This window comes from Trypanosoma brucei (genome assembly GCF_000002445.2).
Source record: "Trypanosoma brucei brucei TREU927 chromosome 11 chr11_scaffold01 genomic scaffold, whole genome shotgun sequence".
Classification (NCBI taxonomy): domain Eukaryota; phylum Euglenozoa; class Kinetoplastea; order Trypanosomatida; family Trypanosomatidae; genus Trypanosoma; species Trypanosoma brucei.
The window spans coordinates 4,490,020-4,510,102 of NT_165288.1; the positions used below are offsets into that span (position 1 = coordinate 4,490,020).

The 20,083-nt window shown below is 48.4% G+C and overlaps 1 protein-coding gene, 2 non-coding genes and 1 pseudogene across 3 annotated transcripts, besides 4 other annotated features; 3 read left to right on the forward strand and 1 right to left on the reverse strand.

Annotated features, from left to right (window-relative positions):
* Positions 1 to 1,718: 1,718 nt before the first annotated feature.
* On the forward strand, positions 1,719 to 5,480 carry Tb11.01.8820 (expression site-associated gene (ESAG) protein, putative; the record flags this gene model as incomplete). Its single annotated transcript, XM_824667.1, has 1 exon — positions 1,719 to 5,480. One exon carries the CDS (start codon positions 1,719 to 1,721, stop codon positions 5,478 to 5,480), a length of 3,762 nt encoding a protein of 1,253 aa, XP_829760.1.
* A 4,605-nt stretch (positions 5,481 to 10,085) lies between these two features.
* Positions 10,086 to 10,254, forward strand: Tb11_rRNA_1. Its single transcript, XR_002989890.1, has one exon. It is a non-coding gene; the product is annotated as a 5.8S ribosomal RNA (ribosomal RNA).
* A 203-nt stretch (positions 10,255 to 10,457) lies between these two features.
* Positions 10,458 to 10,492: a microsatellite.
* Positions 10,493 to 10,848: 356 nt separating this feature from the next.
* Positions 10,849 to 12,356, forward strand: Tb11_rRNA_2. The gene has a single exon (XR_002989891.1). It is a non-coding gene; the product is annotated as an rRNA large subunit alpha (ribosomal RNA).
* Positions 12,357 to 12,358: 2 nt separating this feature from the next.
* Positions 12,359 to 12,604: a repeat region.
* Positions 12,604 to 16,088: a repeat region.
* An 869-nt stretch (positions 16,089 to 16,957) lies between these two features.
* Positions 16,958 to 17,815, reverse strand: Tb11.v4.0009 (annotated as a pseudogene).
* A 2,099-nt stretch (positions 17,816 to 19,914) lies between these two features.
* Positions 19,915 to 20,078: a microsatellite.
* Positions 20,079 to 20,083: the final 5 nt, after the last annotated feature.

The window sequence follows — 20,083 nt, forward strand, 5'->3', positions numbered from 1 at the left end:
TGACAATTGCGGCAGGACGATGAGCAGAAGTAACAACGCGACTGGAGCTCTCAATATCACGGGAAGTACGTCCATGGCGACACGACACACAGCTCCTCCCGTCGGAAGGGAATGTTCCCCGCCACTCGGTGCGAGTGAGGCATTGCGGTCGCTCAAGTGAAGCATATTCATCGCAGTGTCTTTGATAGTCTACGTGTAAAAGTGGTTGTCACACTGGAACAAATGAAAGGGAGGGGTTGGGCAAGAGTTGTTAGGTGAAACTGGGAACCACGTAACGCCAAGAACGTGATGCCCATATCGAGGGGAAAAAATATAAACGGTTGCACGCAACAAGCCATATTAAGATTTAAGGACGCCAACACACGCATCGTTCCATCAGAGCCAAACACACCAGTAACGTAGGCGCGAAACTGCGCTTGTTGTGTCAGAGGCGGCGGTCACAATGCACAAGACCACCCCACAACAGTACAGAACTCCCAAGGTATGCGCCGCGCGCGGTGGAGTGGACCATCGATAGGTAAAACAACAATGTACCATTAAGAGGTCAACGGTTCCTCCAATCACGGCGGATGTGCCGCCCCTTTGCCACTAATTGATTGGAGGAACGGGGGCGTATTTTTCGCGACACACGACCACTGCAAAGCGGCTGGAGACTTGACACAATCCGAAGGGCGCGTCAGCTGCGTCGCAACTGTGTGCACGCTTCTATACCCCTGGCATCGGCGACAAAGTATCCGCAGCCACAATAGCCACCAAAGAACCGCCTCTCCTTCCAGCTTAGACATAGTAGGTGTCCGCCACACACACACACACAATCTCTTTTGTGTTTGCTCTTTTCGTGCCCCGCTCCGCGCGGGTAAACCACTTTCAGCGGCCGGAGAACTCCCGTGCGAAAATGTTTTCTCACCTGACTCGGTGTGTGCTGACACTCCGAGTCACTTCGCAGGTAAGGGAGTCATACGCCCTCTGGAACGGGTGAACCAGTTCCAGTAGGATAGCACTATCCTTGATCAATGGCACCGCGTAAATGCTGCATCACTACCGAAAGCAAGTAAGAAGGCATATGACCCCGTTTCGCGCCGGTTCGTCCACCCGACACCTACTATGTCTAAGCTGGAAGGAGAGGCGGTTCTTTGGTGGCTATTGTGGCTGCGGATACTTTGTCGCCGATGCCAGGGGTATAGAAGCGTGCACACAGTTGCGACGCAGCTGACGCGCCCTTCGGATTGTGTCAAGTCTCCAGCCGCTTTGCAGTGGTCGTGTGTCGCGAAAAATACGCCCCCGTTCCTCCAATCAATTAGTGGCAAAGGGGCGGCACATCCGCCGTGATTGGAGGAACCGTTGACCTCTTAATGGTACATTGTTGTTTTACCTATCGATGGTCCACTCCACCGCGCGCGGCGCATACCTTGGGAGTTCTGTACTGTTGTGGGGTGGTCTTGTGCATTGTGACCGCCGCCTCTGACACAACAAGCGCAGTTTCGCGCCTACGTTACTGGTGTGTTTGGCTCTGATGGAACGATGCGTGTGTTGGCGTCCTTAAATCTTAATATGGCTTGTTGCGTGCAACCGTTTATATTTTTTCCCCTCGATATGGGCATCACGTTCTTGGCGTTACGTGGTTCCCAGTTTCACCTAACAACTCTTGCCCAACCCCTCCCTTTCATTTGTTCCAGTGTGACAACCACTTTTACACGTAGACTATCAAAGACACTGCGATGAATATGCTTCACTTGAGCGACCGCAATGCCTCACTCGCACCGAGTGGCGGGGAACATTCCCTTCCGACGGGAGGAGCTGTGTGTCGTGTCGCCATGGACGTACTTCCCGTGATATTGAGAGCTCCAGTCGCGTTGTTACTTCTGCTCATCGTCCTGCCGCAATTGTCAGTGGGCGCCGAGGCTAATGCGACAGTCAAGGTTCTCTCCGCCGCGTGGAACTCGTACATGCCGCAGGAGTATGTGACCGCGATCAATGCTGGCTTCAGTGCCTCACTAGAGTCACGACAATGGACTGTGGCTGGAAGCGTGAAAGTTGAGGTAGTTTATCCAGAGCGGTACGAAACACTACCCGAAGATTTCATTAAAGAGCAGTTGGAATTGGAAACGGACCAGAATAAGATTGTTATAGTGTATGGACCCCTCGGTGACAAAAGCGTAATATACTCGATCCCGTATCTGGTGAATCACAGCGTAGTGGCCTTAGGGTTGATGACCGGCTCCGGGGAGGTGCGGCGGTGGAATCCGTACCTTTACTTTCTGCGTGCCGACCCCGCTGCTGAAACATTGGCTCTCATTCGGTATGCTCTATGCCAGTTGCGCGTGCTGCGCTTGGGTTTTATGTACCTTCAGGGTGTTCATTATGGCGACGAGGAGTATGCATTGACAGTGAACGTGATGTCTCAGATGGGTTATGAGCTGCATGGTGTGTTCACCGTGATGAGTCCAGACGGTGAGCCTGCTCCTGATGATGAGTTCAAAGAGGCGTTCGAGCGTTTCGCCGCCGCCCTTCCTCAGGCCATCATTGTCTTTGGTGCGCCAGAAAAGGATACTGCGAAGTTCTTGATGATGATGGTAGCGGAGGAGCGCGTTGCTCGGTCTTATATTCTTGGTCCATCATCCGTCCAGGTGTCACTTGCAGAAATGTGGCGACTCGCTCTGGAAGCTGCAGGGGCCTCATTCGCGCCCGGGCAGCTACTTTTCACAGGCACCAATCCGCTTGCGAAGGACAGCCAGTACATAGCAATCAAGCGTTTTCAAGGAGTTATGAGTGAATACCTGAAAGCTCACGTCGGCGAAACCAACATCACTGAAACAGATTATTTCCTGACCCACGATCCTGAGGGAGAGTTGATGGTGTATGGGTGGATTGCTGGGGAGGTATTGACCCAGGCACTTAGTAGTCTTGAATGGCTCAAGGACCGCGCTACGTTTGTCAGGTCGCTATACAGCCAACGGCGCTACGTCATCAATGACATTGTGATCGGTGATTATGGCGGTACGTGTGAGGGGGAGGCGGCCAAGCATGGCGCCACCTGTGAGTGTAACCAAGGCAGTAAGGCGGTGTATGTGAAAGAGGTGTTGGAGGATGGCCGGACGACGACGATGGCGAGTGGATTCACGGTGGTGAAAGCTTCGCAGTGCTATGCTGAATCTTCGGAGCTTCACGGGCCACTGAATGGACTCGCCGTTTTCATGGAAGACGACGACACCGCGTCGAAGGCAGCTGCGCTGTGGCACAAGGGGGCCTCCCATCTTGTCGGCAAGGGTGATTTGGGACACTCGGACAGGTTCTTTCTGCACGCATTTAATACTACCATAGCTGAGGCAGCGAACGATCTTCGGCATGAACAAGGTGAAAGAATCGTAACCGCTGTGTTTGGCCCCGTGACCGAGGCGATGTTGGACACGCCGAATATAACCTTTATCGATCCCCTGGAACTCAAACCACGGCTGAATAAGTTCAGAAGGAATGTGATTCATCTCTCGCCCACCCTGGAACAACAACTTTACGTTCTTTCATCGTACCTCGCAGGCGACGGGGTCGGCACTGTTGATGCCGTGATCTGCAGCAACGAAGCGGATGGGATTGCAGATTTTCTGCGGAGGTCACTAACTGAGTTCGGTGTCTCGCTACGTTCCGCTGTCATACGTGAGGATGGGGAAGGTGTTGGTAAATACCTTCCGATGAGTGGGATCGTGTTTGTCATTGGTCTTTCCGTTCCAGATGTGAGGGAAATCGCGAGGAAACTTGAGGAACGTAACGATTTGCGTGTGATTGTTCTCTTCGCGGAGTTTTCGTTACTGTATGATCTGTTTACTTCGACCCTCAACAACACCGCAGGCGCCGCGCGTCTTGTGTTTGCCACCAGCTTGCCACATTGGGGTGATACTGAAACCTCATCGAAGACTACTCAACTGTTCCATGATGTCGAAAAAGACTCACGATTGTGGACACCCCTATCACTTCTGGCATTCGCAACCGGTCGATTGATGCGGGCAATACTTCTTCGTGTAGAAGAAATGAGTCCAGAAACGTTGGTAAATTTCTTCTATGCCGATTCTTCCATCATCTCTGATGACATGCGGTACGGTGTCTTCGACGACACAAAGTGCGACGGCGCAGAGAACATTTCGGAGGGTGATTGTGCCTCGAACTATGGCGCAACGCAGATATCCGTGTGGTCTATGGCCCGTGCTCTCAACGCCTCCATTCTTCCACTTACAAATCCCATGACACCGTCAATGAGCTTCAGAGACCCTAGCGAAGGAAAACTCTCCGGGGCACCGCTGGTGGGCGTCATCATCGGTGCTACCTTTGCTTTGTTTCTTGTGGTGGCTCTGGGCGTGGTTCCATACTTTGTCCTGCGCAACACCCGTGATAACAACAGCGCGCCAAAGGAACCCACAGAGCCTGTGACAATTGTTTTCACAGATATTGAAAGCAGCACGGCACAGTGGGCTGCCCACCCCGATGTCATGGCTGATGCTGTCGCCGCACACCACAAGTTGATCCGCGCGCTGATCTCCCAGTACGAGTGTTACGAGGTGAAGACCGTTGGGGACTCGTTCATGATCGCGAGCCGAAGTGCGTTTATGGCGGTGCAACTTGTGCGGGATCTGCAGAGGGCGTTCCTTCGCCACAACTGGGGCGCGTCCGTGTTTGACGAGTATTATTGCAGACTTGAGCAGGACCGTGCGTTAGAAAGTGAGGGATACGTGCCGCCAACCGCACGCCTGGACCCCGACGTGTACCGAAAGTTGTGGAATGGCCTCCGAGTGCGAGTTGGTGTGCACACCGGATTGTGTGACATTCGCCACGATGAGGTGACAAAGGGTTACGACTACTATGGTCATACGTCGAACATGGCTGCCCGCACAGAGAGCGCTGCGAATGGTGGACAGATATTGCTGACACGTGCAACATACCTTTCGCTAAGCACAGCGGAGCGTGAGCAACTTGACGTCACTGCGCTGGGCGCCGTCCCACTGCGTGGCGTTCCCGATCCGGTGGAAATGTACCAAGTTGATGCTGTGGTCGGTCGGTCCTTCGCTGCACTGCGCCTCGACAGGGAGGTCGATCTGGTCGCAGATAGTGGGGTAACAAACCTATCCACCAGCGACTGCGCGTCCTTATGTGAGTTGGGTCAGTCAGCACAGACGATAGTGGCAGTCATGCGCGCACTTTTCGGCACTTTTACAGCATCACAGCGGGAAAAGTTGTTAGTGCCCTTCTGCGAGCGTTGGCGTGTGACGCTACCACCCAAAACGAAGTCCGTGTGGGATGATAACTACTGTCAGGAGGTTGTGCGGCGTATAGCAGCAAAAGTGGGACACGTCGTTGACTTCACGGCTTACAACATCGCTGAGCCCCCCCTCACAACGTCAAGCAGCTCGTCCGTCATATTCATTTCCGACGCCGCCGTGGGTTTGTGCGCAGTGGGAGAACGAAATGTCTCAACCCCAAAGGAGGAAAACTGAGGGTCGTAGGCATGCGCCATTTTTTAATGTGACGGTAAATGTTAGCGAAAGTTCTTTTAAATTTGACTTCTTTTTTTTTTTCATTCCATGGCTTATAACCGCATGTAGACATACAGTCGTGGGCACTTTCCTTCTGGCTTCGTCACTTGAGCGCGTATATCTTACAGCTAAAATGCTTTCGTTGTTACTTTTGTTATCGTCTGGGGATATAGCATCAACACCTCTATGGAGGTTACCGTATAAGCATATTGATATGGTGACTAACCACACGCACTATATGCCCCTTTTTGATTTTTCCCGTTGGCTTTTATGAGTTTTGTTCCGGGATGAACAAGCACTACCAAAATAAATGGAAATAGTGTTTTGCCTTTAATTCTTCCCATTGGGTGTTATTATTATTATTTTTTTCGCATATATTAAATAAAACAGTCTTTGATCGTAGACAGTTCTCAGAAACAGTGAACTTACATTATAACCACCTTTCGTATGTTGTGTTTTGTCGTAATGTTGAAAAGTCTTCCTCCGTCAAACATGAATGTCTTTCTTACTCCTCCAACGCTAATAGTGCCTACTCAATTTTGAATTGAGGCGCCTGCTCCCCCACAAGGGTCCTTGGCATGACGAAAAAAAAAAAAGCGTACGCATTGCAGTGTGTTCAACTCGTGAATTTACGAATATTCGATGTTACGCCTCTATTCTTCTCATGTTGGTTTTCTCATTCCAAGGTGGCCTGAGCATTTGTTTCCGGCCATGGCACCACGTTGCGCCCATATAAACCGCCCTCCAGAGACCCTGTTTTGCCAGCGCGCTGTGGCTCTGCGTAATGCGGCTTGACGGCTCGCTTACTTAACTGAATCCCTGCATCATTTCTCCATCCCCTTGCTTGTGTTTCCCAACCCCCTGTTGTTTTGCTGCACACTTTCCTCCCTATTTCTACATTCCACAAGGGTCCCAAGTGTGTGTATGTGTGTACGTGTATGTTGTTGTTGTTTTGGCGACAGCAATCCCAGTGCTTACGCACGCACAACTATGCTAAGAACACCCGTGGCGGGAACTCTGTCACAACAGCCACACACAAATAAAAAAAAACTCGCAACCTAGTTGAGATTATCACAGAGGCAATGTTGCCGCTTTGCCGTGGAGCATTCAGGGAGGTTCGGGGTACAGAATGTGCGGCCCTTTAACATTAATAGTAGCGAGGCGGTAGACGGAGTAGCTGAGTTGCGTGAGCCCTAAGCGCCACGGGCCCCAGCGCAGAATATACAACAGAGAGCGAAGCTGATGTATTTTTCCCTCTTGGTGATGCACAATCCGTATTCTCGTGTCGTGAACTCTTGTGACATGCGAGCGGGCGATGGTGCTTCGTGTCCTGAACCATCTCTAAAGGGCTCGGCTGGATGCTTTTGGATGTGTTTTCATCCCTCAATGCTCCGCGACAAATATCTAAACCTATTCCCCACGCTGTGTGTGTGTGGGGGGGGGGGGGAGATCAACTTGCTCTCGATTGATGTGTGAAACGGACCACTCTCGGAATGTGCACAAGCAGAGCGACGAGTCGCTGTATGAAAAAAATAAAATAAAATAACCCAAACCCGTGAAACTGTCAACCGGATCCGCACCAGTTGAGTTTGGGAAAAGTTGGAGTTGGGCGCAACCTGCCGAGTGGCACATCGCTTTACGGGATATCGCTGCTGCATGGAGGAAAATATGATTAGTGCAACCGTCGCAACACCCGCGGCGTCAGCAACCCCGCATGGTTCGGTACGGCCACCGCCACCCGACCTTAACTGAGCCGTCGCCTTGTTTGTTTTTTTTTTTTTAGCGGGAACGCGTAAAGAGTTTGAACCCGGTGGCCTCTGAATCTGCGGGGAATTATTTCTCCCATCGATGGCGTCATAGCGAGAGCGCCAACAATAATGAGGAACTTAACAGAACGGACGTGGTGCGCACAGTGCGGAAGCCCTAATGGGAATAATCGCCGTCACGTTGGGAAGGTGACTGACGCTGCTAAATATGAATGTGCTCAGCAGGCATTAGAGAAAATATCAGCGTGAAGTGCAGGCGTTCGCCGCCGTGTGGTATCGAATTCAAGATGTTAAGCTGAGAAAGTTGGATGACACTTCGGGCGCCGTCACCATTTTATGGGAAGAAGAGAGAGAGAGAGATCGGTGGCAATGCGTCAGAACCACAATATTACCGAGCAGTAAGGGGCGAAATGCAATGCATAAAATACATTGAACATATTAACTGATAGAACTAAAGGACATATAAAAGTGCGGAGGTAAAAAGGCATTGCTCAACAGCATCACGTCCATTTCGCCGATGCTGAGACGCCGTCCCACCCTCAGTCTTTACATATTTCGTCACACGTGTAGCGGACTGACCCCAGCGCGTATCCAAGTGAATGTGCCGATGCGGGCGCGCGCTGTACAATAAATGCCGCGCTGACAGGAACGAATCAGAAGGTGCTGCTGGCCTTAAAGCTTCAGCACATCGCAAATGTATAAACAATAACGCTGCGGGAGCAATGAAATGGAAGTGTAATGGAATATGCATTACGTTTTACACCTTTTCGGAAGCATATGTGCGCTGGTGGCGCATCCTTGCTCACATTCGTCCCGCATCAAATGGGATCACTCTGAAAATAAAGAGAGATACGACCACGTTTCCGCATGGGCGTATCGGTATGGCTGTTCGACTCAACGCATCTCCGCCGAAAGCATACAAAAAAAAATAAAACGATGGAGACGCCGTATTTTCGAGTATGAACGAGTCCACGGTGGCAGCGGCGGGACCTGAACCCACAGTGGTGGTGGTGGGGGGGGGGTGTGAGGACGTTGCTCCGTAATCATTTTCTAATGTGAAATGTAATTCGGTCACCCCTCATATGCAAAGGTGTCGGGTACATGTAAGGTAGCCAAACGCAATTGTGCTGCATGAATGGTGAAGAGTATTTAAAACGGTAGCTGAAGGCATTGATTTTTAAAAAAACAAAAAAAACAGAGACCTCATCGGTGCTTTGTCTGGAGTATTGCCATTTGGAATGAAAACGGGCACATAAAAACCCCCTGTGGGGAACTTTAAATCCTAGAAAAGGGCAATCAGAAGGTGAATGTAATGAAAGTCCACTGAGAGCGGGAGGCACTCGGGACGCAAAATGCCACCTCATGTTACCATGCCTGAGGTGTCGCTTTACCTCGAAACAGAAAGACAAGGAAACTATGACCAGGAAAAGGTGGAACCGCATCATACAAGAACCCTTCGCAAATAAGGCAGTGCTGACGGTGTGTCGGCATCAGGAGCACAGACCGAATCAAGAGCGTTACCGCAACCCAAACATAAGTGGAGCGATGGCATCAAAACAGCGTCTTGCCACTTGCAAATTGCTTGGGAGTGGAAAGGCAGACGCACACCACTGAGGGTCGAGGTTACTCAAACCCCGCACACGTGGCAAAATACACAAATGAAAAAATCATTGTCTGGTGAATGAAGTCGCTTCAGCACGTCTGGCGCACGTTCCGCGGCACTCAAAAGTTTCGTATTTGAAGCCTCAAAAGGTTAGGGTTAGGGAGATGTGTAAAATCAAGGCTGCAGAGGGCCCTGATCGGTTATGAAGTCGTGCCCGAAGAACCCTAACACCAACCCTAATCATAATGATCGTCTCTGTAACCCTCAGTGCTATAGAAAGATGCGTCCGCGCACACGGCAGCACAAACACATGTCAATTGAGGTCTACAACGAAAACTCGCTGCTCAACTCAAGAAAACAAACTTTAAAAACAAAGAGCTATGAAGCAATATGCGGCGCTCAACCCTCGCGCATCCGCCCTTACAATATGCCACCAAAACGTGAGTTCAAGGAAATGGCCTACCAACAAAAGAGAAGCAACAGACAGCACCCAAGTGAGCGGTAAACACTAAGAAAAAAGGAAACATTTTCAACCCAGCAGACGTGGCGTCAGCCCGACCGACACGCATGTCGCCTCCTCATCAAGCATGCAAAAATACACCGCCCCCGTCACCACCATCACTGCCACAATAACTCCAGTCACAAAAATAAAAAAACCTACTAAGAATAACATCACGCTCCTTAACAGAAAAGACGATACAACGCCTCAACGGCACCTTCAACAATAGGGAACAGCATATACATTCTTCCATAGGTCCACTGAAACTCACGCCTACTAAGCATTATTGATGGCAACCCACTTAAACCACCATCTTCCGCAAGTTCCCATATATGTTTCGGCACCTGCACAGAAAAGCAACACAAGAGCACATGTCTTTCTCGCAACGCGTAATATTGCATGTATAATTGCACAGTATGCAACCAAAAATATACATATATGTTTTGCATGTATGTGTTTCTATATGCCGTTTGACATGGGAGATGAGGGATGCTATACATAGTTCTGTTATTTTCTAACACGTATGTGTGTTAGAGTGTCTGTGTTAATATACTTTTTAATACATGCTCTACATAATATACAGTAGTAATAACACAGAGAATACGTATGGAATGCGTATCTCTCTATATATATTTATGTATATATGCTATGTGTATATCAACCTCGCATATTTTCTCCCTGTTGACCATGGCTCCCACAACGTGTCGCGATGGATGACTTGGCTTCCTATTTCGTTGAAGAACGCAGCAAAGTGCGATAAGTGGTATCAATTGCAGAATCATTTCATTGCCCAATCTTTGAACGCAAACGGCGCATGGGAGAAGCTCTCTCGAGCCATCCCCGTGCATGCCACATTTCTCAGTGTCGAATATAAAAACATAACACACACCTATTTTGTGTTGTTCAACGCACGCACAAAATCCCGCCACCTCTTCTCCTCGTATGGTTCATATTCATGTTTGTGAGTGTGCACATATACGATATCTTTCAACTTTTTCTCCTCGCAAAATGGAGTATGTCGCGCATATACGTGTGTGTAGTGAGTGATATGGAAGAGAAATGGGAAAGGCATATATATATATATACGTATATACATAATATATATGTGTGTGGATTTGTGTGTTGAGCACATATAAGGAAAAAGGTCGTGTGTATATGCAGAGAGTCCGTGGCGGTTTAGACGTATGTATATATATCTATAATATATGCATATGTGTGTGTTCCGCTGTGGAGATTTTATATCATACGGAGAGTGTTCATATATATGTTTGTAGGCATGTATTTTGGCGCCCCGTATAGAGATTAAAAAAGAAGAGAAAAAGTATGCAAAAGAGGCGGCGGATAGTGTGTATGTGTGTATCACAGCAAGGAACTATATTTTGCAGCTTGAGTATATGCATATATGTACATTATGTGCTTGTGCTTCTTTCGTGTACGCTTCACTTTTTTATATTGCATTTTTCAGACCTGAGTGTGGCAGGACCACCCGCTAAACTTAAGCATATTACTCAGCGGAGGAAAAGAAAACAACCGTGATTCTCTCAGTCAGCGGCGAGCGAAGAGGGATTCAACTCGTTGCCGAATCGGGTCTTACATGACCTCGAACTGTGGCACCATTTTTGTGGCCGTTCTTATAGGGCTGGTGCAGGCGTGGCGGAATTCAATTGCAAAGCAAACCCGTTGCTGAACACATTTACAACCCTTCATGTGAGTATTGAGCCAAAGAAGGTGTCAGCCCATTACATTCCTTAGCCACGGAGCCCACGCGCCTCCTCATGTTCGGTCCAAGAGAGTAGCACTGTTTGGGAATGCAGTGTCAAGCCGGCAGGTATTTGTCTGCCAAGGTTAAATATAGAGTAGGAAGACCGATAGCGAACAAGTAGCGTGAGCGAAAGTTTGAAAAGTACTTTGGAAAGAGAGTGACATAGAACCTGAAATCGTGACAACGACAATGGAAGTACCTCCATTTCTTTTTTTTACGGCCAGACCCAACCTCGCCGCGCAATTTCCTTCCGGGGCTCAACATCCGGTGGGTTTTCACTGTGCGGGTTTCTCTTTTGAGGTCATGGGGTGCGTGAGTGGGCGGAATAAAGGGTCGGTGTGTTGTGTGTGGGTTTTTTCTCTCACTCTCTTCCTCCTTCCCTGTCCGTGCGTCTCGACGCTGGCGATGGAAATGGGGTGCCCCCACCCGTCTTGAAACACGGACCAAGGAGTCAAACAGACGCGCAAGGGAGGAGTATGTATGTGAGAACTCTTTTCTCGTACTGAAAGGGAGGTGTGATTTTGCACCCGTGGCGTGCGCAATTTCTCTTTTTTGTGTTTTTGCCCAACGCCGGCCGGCCCCCCGTGGGCTGCGCGCGAGTGTGCCTGTTTGGACCCGAAAGGTGGTGAACTATGCCTGAACAAGGTGAAGCCCGGGGAAACCCCGGTGGAGGCCTGTAGCGATGCTGACGTGCAAATCGCTCGTACGATTTGGGTATCGGAGCGAAAGACTCATCGAACCACCTAGTAGCTGGTTCACGTCGAAGTTTCCCTCAGGATAGCTGGTGCTTGTCTTTAAGAAGTATTGTGCGGTAAAGCAAATGATTAGAGGCATTGGTGTTCTTGTAATATCGACCTATTCTCAAACTTTAAATGTGCAAACAACCCAGCCTTAGTTATCTTAACAAGGCTTTTGGGTACATAAGAATTGAGGCACCAAGTGGGCCTTCTTCGGTAAGCGGAGCAGGCGATGCGGAATGAACCGCTTAGGGATATGTGGCGTCAAAACTTGTGGGCTCATTCTCGATACGTGAAAAGGGTGTTAGCGGATAGGGACACTTGGACGGTGGCCATGGAAGTCGGCATCCGCTAATGAGTTTGTAACAACTCGCCAACCGAATTCACCGGCCCGGAAAATGGATGACGCTTAAGCCCCATGTGCGTGATTGCCAATTATTCCTTTGGTGAGGGCGGCTATATTTCTTTGTCCCTGGCGATACCGGCCACCTCAACGTGGTGCCAGGGTCCAGTACCCCGTATCATCGGGGGAAGCCAAGAGCCAGCAGCTTTCCTTTCATGGGGAACACTGCTGTGCTCCGGCTACGGCATCATACAGCACAGGGATCAGCAGCGTCTTGCTGGGACACCGTCTTTCATTTGTCGGTCCCTGGTCACGTGCCAGTGTGCCATCAGCAGTATCATCCGCACTAAGATGCTGCTGTCCGGTGATGTGGAAGAGAATCCCGGCCCGTCGTTGCGCGGGATGCAGTGGAACTGCGCCGGGCTATCTCAAGGAAAGAGATTAGCACTCCACAAAACCCTTGTTGATGAGCGGATCGCCTTTTGTCTGTTGAGCGAGACAAGGATGACGCCTGGAGTGGCGGCTTGCTTTAGTGTTGCTGGCTACCAACATCACGGAATAGCTCGTAACTGCAAAGGAGGTGGTGTATCAATACTAGTGAGGGAGGACCTACCAGTCGAGACCGGTATGGCCGTTATTGGTCGCATTGAAAAAGTGCATGCAACAATTCACCTTGCACGTGGAACGGCGCTGACTGTCACGTCGGCATACATCCAACCAAAACACACCTTCACGGCAACTGACCTAGATACGCTTCTGACGACTGACGGTGCCCAGCTCATCGGTGCAGAGGCTAACGCACACGCGTTGGCATGGGATCGCGCGAGCCCACCAAATACCAAGGGTGAAACCCTCACACAGTGGTGCATTGACAACCAGTTTCTGGTCTGCAACACTGGTGAGTGCACCAGGTACGCGCGCCACCACGGGGAGTCCACCCCTGATGTGACACTGTCAAGGAATTGCACAGTGTACACGTGGACATCGCTGTATTCTCCCGATAGCGATCACCATCACATATTTTTCGACGTTATCGTTGGAGACGACACAGATGCACTGAGTTGCCCGCGGCTTCGAAAGCCCATGTACGCATGGCTAAAAGCTAACTGGAGGAATTTCCGTCTCAAGGTTGACGAGCTCTGCAGGAAAATTGGTAGAGAAAAGAACATCAACACCCTGAAACAGAAATTGAGCTCCGCCATCCGCATTGCGACGAAGGTCTCCGTCCCCCGTGGCTGCAGAGCAACGCCACCACATTGGACACCTGAGCTCGCGAAACTCGATGAAGAGATCGCTGGATGCGGACCCTCCCACCGAAGGGAAAAGTTGGTAGCCACGCGTAAGCAGATCCTGGACCGTACAACAAAGAAGAGATGGAGCACGCTATGCTCCAGACTTGCGGTGTCAGACCGCTGCAGTTGGCACATTGTCAAGAAGGTATATGCGCCACGACCACTAACCACACCGGCTGTACTTGTTGATAACGCGGCCATCACGGACTACCGTCAAGCTGAGAGGTTCAGTAAACTGTACTCGTCCCGCGCAAGAAGGCACCCCGACTCACACCCACCGGCACCCATAAAGATGACAAAGAGTGAGTTCAGTCCCATCACTATGGCTGAACTACGGAGATCGATCAAACTGCTACCGAGTGGATCCGCAGCCGGACCTGATTGCTTATACAACGAGGCACTGCAACATCTCGGTAGAACAGCGCTGAATGTTGTTCTGAGGCTATTCAATGAGAGCCTACGAACGGGAGTCGTGCCGCCTGCATGGAAGACTGGTGTTATCATCCCCATCCTGAAGGCCGGAAAAAAGGCGGAGGACCTCGATTCTTACAGGCCTGTGACGCTCACGAGCTGTCTCTGCAAAGTCATGGAGCGCATAATTGCCGCGAGGCTTAGAGACACTGTTGAGTCCCAGCTGACGCCGCAGCAATCAGGCTTTCGCCCCGGATGCTCAACGCTCGAACAACTCCTGCACGTCCGCGCTGCCCTCTGCCGTCCCACGCACCAATATCGTACGGGTGCTGTATTCGTCGACTACGAGAAGGCATTCGATACAGTAGACCACGACAAAATTGCGAGGGAAATGCACAGAATGAAGGTATCACCCCACATTGTGAAGTGGTGCGTATCATTTCTGAGTAACCGAACTGGCAGAGTGAGATTCAAGGAGAAGCTCTCCAGAAGCAGAACATTTGAGCGAGGAGTGTCACAAGGAACTGTCCTTGGCCCAATCATGTTCATTATTGTCATGAACTCGTTGAGCCAATGCCTTGCAGAAGTGCCGTTACTGCAGCATGGATTCTTTGCAGACGACCTGACGCTATTTTCGAGGCACACAGAGAGGGATGTCATCAACCACACACTACAGTGCGGCCTAAACGTGGTGTTACAGTGGTCACAAGAGTACTTCATGTTTGTCAACGTAGCGAAAACAAAGTGCACACTCTTCGGGTGTATAGAGCGCCACCCCCTTACATTACAACTGGACGGCGAAAGAATAGGAGCTGACAGGACACCGAAGCTTCTAGGAGTAACATTCCAGTGTCTGCAAGGGATGGCAACACATGCGGCAGAGACAAGACGCAAGATGGACTTCAGACTACTGCAGATAGCAGCCATCTCAGCTTCTACATGGGGGCCAAGACGACAAGTGCTGAGAGCTTTTTATCTAGCACTCGTACAGGCACACACCATGTATGGCATCGAGGTATGGTACTGGGACGCTTCGAAACGAAGTCGCGATCTCCTTTCAGCAGCACAACACAAAGCCAGTTGCATCATAGCTGGCATACCCCATGGGACGCGCAAAGAGGACTCTCTGCTGGAAGAAAACCTCCTGCCACTCAAGACGGCCACTCTTGTGCGCAGCATGAAATTCATGCTGATGTGTGAGTCACGAGGCGGATGTTTGCGGCACAGTGCTGAGGAAGTATACCACAGCAAACACCCAGTCAGAGCCCTACATTCCCGCATCATGCGGTCCTACCCCCACCTCCACATTGAGCCACGCGAGCACCCACTAGAGACATCGACGCTCCGCCACAGCTGCCGACCGTTATTTCACACGCAGATAAAGCCTGTGTGCGCTGATGACCCTGACGATGTCAAAAGAGAGGCTTCCGAAAAGTGGATTGCACGGCATTTTGCACGGAGGGGGATAGGAGCCACCGCGGCGAGAGCACTACGAATTGTAGACTGATGGATCCGTGTCCCTCGGTGAGAAGTCCGGGGCAGCTGCCCTGCTCTATAGAAACAACACGCTGATTTGTGCACCCAAAACCGAAGCAGGGGAACTCTCATGCAGTTACAGAGCGGAATGCGTAGCATTAGAGATAGGACTGCAACGGCTGCTGAAATGGCTTCCGGCATACAGAAGCACACCGAGCAGGTTGTCCATCTTCTCTGACTCGCTGTCAATGTTAACAGCCCTGCAGGCAGGTCCACTAGCCGTAACGGACCCAATTCTGAGACGACTATGGAGGCTTCTGCTTCAAGTTCAGAGAAGGAAGGTGCGTATCCGACTGCAATTTGTGTTTGGCCATTGTGGCGTGAAACGGAATGAGGTTTGTGATGAAATGGCCAAAAAGGCTGCAGATTTACCACAGTTGCGAGACACATGGATCCCCAACATCATTGCTTATGCGAAGCGAGTGCTTAGGTCGGAAGAAGTCCATGAGAACACTCATAGGTTTGGTGTCACGGGCAACCACTTTCCAACAAAACATAAAGAAGAACTAACGAGGGAAGAAGAAACGGCACTGGCACGCTTTCGGGTTGGGTCTTCAAGACACTATGGATGGATGTTGCGAAAGATCAACCCGAGTGTGCCTCCACAGTGCCGATGGTGTAACCCGCAACATGCAGCGATAGGACCAACAATACAAACAGCCCCAACTGTTGCGACACGCATTCTTCATAAAACCTCCGAACCGACCAAATGTACGGAATGTGATGCCACATACCAATGCCACTCAAGTGCTGTAACGCATATGGTAAACAAACACGGCTTTGTGCGAGCTGATGCACTCCGGAGGATCAAATACGGCGATGCAACACCTGCAGTGGACATCCCCCCGGAGCCCCCTCCAGTGGTGGCGATCGTTCCTTTACCATCGAGCACACGAGTCCCGATGAGACCGCAGGTGCTTCATTGTACCCTCTGTGCCTCCAAATTCGCAGTGCCAGGCCGACTATTACACCACCTTAGAACAATACATGGCATAGGCAGCGGTAGTTGCCGCGTGAAAAGGGGGCGAGAGAACGAGGACTCATAGCAAGGAGATGGTAGAGCCCCAGCAGCGCCAGCCTCTCAGGATACACGGAAGCTGCCGTTTCAATGTGACCTGTGCGAGGCGAGCTTCGGTACACGTTCTTCCCTGTCACTACACAAGAAATTCAAACATAAGAGCATAGTGACGGAGGACGGTACCGTGGTGTTGGTGCAATTCCCTCGTAAGCGTGCCCGTGAGGGAAACGTTGACGTCCCGGGGAAGGGCGAGGTGCAGTGCGGTGTGTGCCAAAAAGTGCTCAGTTGCAGGGACTCCCTCATCCGACACTGCAAGGCTTTTCACAAAGGTGAGGGAGTCGAGCTTAAATGCAGCAAAAGCACAAAATTTTGTGCCACTGATTCCCCGCATACAAACACATCCATGTTGGTTTGCCAGACATGCGGAAGGCAGTGTGCTAGCAAAACTGGCCTCACCCTATATCAAAAGAAGATGCACGGTATGAAGGTAGAGCACGCTGTTACCAGCCAACGCGGCGACTGCGAAGAAACGTCGCTGCACCTGATGAGCTGTCTTGGTTTGAAGGAGTTACGTGTCAGGTTTGCGGTAGAAGGTGTGTGTGTGCAGGATGTATGTTTTTCTAAAAGGCTGGCGCAGTTTCTTATTGCAGTTGAACGGGGCCGGCTGCAGGTGCTTAGCACAATGGTGTCGATGTTCTCAGCTTCGGCGCAGGTCGTGCTTTTGTCTTCTTGCGTTGTGTCCGCACATGTTTCTCCTCCAGGTGTCCCTGTGATCTGCTGTGAGCACAGTGCTTTATTCAGCTTGGCCTTAATTTCCGTTATTAGGCTTTTGGCGTTAGTGTCCATAGGTTTGCTTTTTAGTGTCGTCACTAGGTCTGCCGTTTCCTCTGCAGTGCTGTTGACTACCAACTTTTGAAGTCCCGTCAGCTCGGTGTTTGTTGGGGGTTTTTGTTTCTTGTTACATTAGCTGGTTGGGTCTTTGACTTGTTTCCGTGGCTGTAACCAGTTTGGCCACTGTGCTTGCCAGCCGACACCGGCTGTCTGAGAACAATACTTTTCTTTGCGAGCTTCCCACCCGTTTTTCCCTCTGGAGTGCCGAAAATCTCTTTCCACTTCTGGGAAGCCAAAGACATGTTCAGTTTGACGAGTTGGTCGAATTCAGTGGGCACGTCCGGTGCCTTATACGTTTGCAATTTCATCCTTTCCGCTACGTCCCAGTCCGGACACAAAGCATAAAACGGTACTAGTGCGTCTCCTACGGCTCAGTTTCCATGTCTGATTGCAGTCGAGACTAACATAATTACAGCTTTAACAATGAATTGCATTTTGTTCCGCGGCCACTGGTGAAAATCACCCGGTGGTGCTAAAAAATGACTAAACCTTTAGATTAATATTAACATCTTAAAGACTGTAAATATTTATTGTAACACAACAGTTAAACTGCTTTTGCTGAATATTTCTTGTGCATTTCGCTACCAAACCGTTGCCTGAAATTCGAAAGTTGGTTACATTTAAAAAATCTAATTTTCTGCCATTAATCGCATATATTTGAATATTCCAGTGCTCTTTTCTTGTAAATCTCTTTACTTTCAACTCTCTATGCAAGGTAAACGTTTTAAAAATCAATTTAACTTTATCTTCTCAAGAAATAGTCTGTCCTGGTAAATGAATAAACGAAGCCTTTACAGTCACCCAACTATTGGGAATAGTAAAAAATATCTCCTCATAATTTAATCCAATCATTCCTCTCCTCAAAACAAATCTCTATCCAACAGCTTCTTCCAACACAGCACTACATATTAGCAACGGTTTGTAAATACTCTGCTCTGACTACCATTCACCACTTCCCTTTAGTAACTCTCCAAATGCATATTCAAACCTTTTAAATGCCCAAACTCTTGCGATTATATTTCCACTACTAAGATAAGGTTTTCCACTTGGAGTTGATTTCAGTAAATGAGGTAACTCTTTATTCTCTTCTTTCCTGTCAGCCACATTAAAAAACCAAAAACATCTCTGCACATGCTCCTTGTGAACATCTTCTTCACTAAACTTATCTTCATTTTCCGCCGTATTTTCTATAAAATATTCCACCGAGTTCTCATATTTATTTCCATCACGAGCGCTACCTATAACGTCATACCCATCAACTTATATTACAATATCCTCATAACTTGCATTCTGTCTTTCCAAAAACTCCATAACCCATCTAGGTCTTTTAACATGGCTATATAAACCTCCCATCGCAATTGTAATAATTTCAACATGGCTTAGTTTTGCACTCAATATTAGTCTGCACCATCCTTGAGTTGCATGAGTTTACACTAAAAATACAAACACTCTGGGTTTCTTAGTGTAATTCACTGACACTTTGTTTATGTTATTTATTTTCTCACTTTCAAAAGATACTGTACTTAAATACACAATGTAATAACAGCGGTAGTAGTAAATTTCTCAATATACAAAACTTTATTGCCTAATATACCTTTATAATTTTATTCTGTTATTAGAAAAAATGTAGAAAACTCAAGAAAGATAAGCCAGATGTACTACTAAGCTGTTTAGTTAAGAAATAGTTTTATATACATAGGTATCGACTTGATATTGTTATGATGTATCTGCTGCTACATGTTTGCTTAGTGTGTGCAGCTTCTCTTTGAGCGTGCATCTACAGTCTTTTGTTTTAGAAGTCAGTTTTAGCAACAGCTGGTGCAGAGCACGCTAGAGTAATTCTACTTCTTTATTGCATTCTTTACATTTCACCTCTACACATAGTTATGTTGATGGAAGTAGCTGATTGCACTGATTAGTTCAGATATACTAGAAATTTTACCAGTTGCGTGTGCTAGCTATTCCAATTACACGGTTTCCATCATAAGACTCCCATCAGCGTAGCGTTTAAAGCTGCTGCTACTGCAATCATCTCTGAAAAGAATGTATCCATTATCAGTATAATACCGCAAATTTGTGGGTTATCCTCTTTATCATCAAGTATCATTTTGTTTTTCGCCGTGCACTCGCATATATTTTTACTTCACTCCGTACTTTCTTTAATTTCTTTTCGTCTTCTGTTTCTTTTCCTATCGGTAATGATAACGTAGCAACTCCATTTAGACTCTACACTGGACTGTTTCGCGCCTTCGTTTCCTCTTTAGTTAGCTCGATGTGTGTATAATACAAATTTTCATAGTTGCAGAAAAAGCTACACATATTACAGCTACATTTTTTTCTTCCTTCCCTTGACTTTCCTTCATCAATATTTTTCCTTCCCCTCGTCGTTCTATCTCATATTCATTTACTCCCATTGCATCATTTTTCATATAGTACCCTTAGAATTAGTTTAAGTGCTTCTATTTCTGGTCTCCAGATGGTCCATACAACTTCTCTTATTATAATATTTGTATATAAACACACTCATAACACTCTCCTATTATTATTATTATTATTATTATTATTATTATTATTATTATTATTATTATTATTATTATTATTATTATTATTATTATTAATTAATTATTTTTATTAATTAATTATTATTATTAATTATTATTATTATTATTATTATTATATTATTATTATTATTATTATTATTTATTA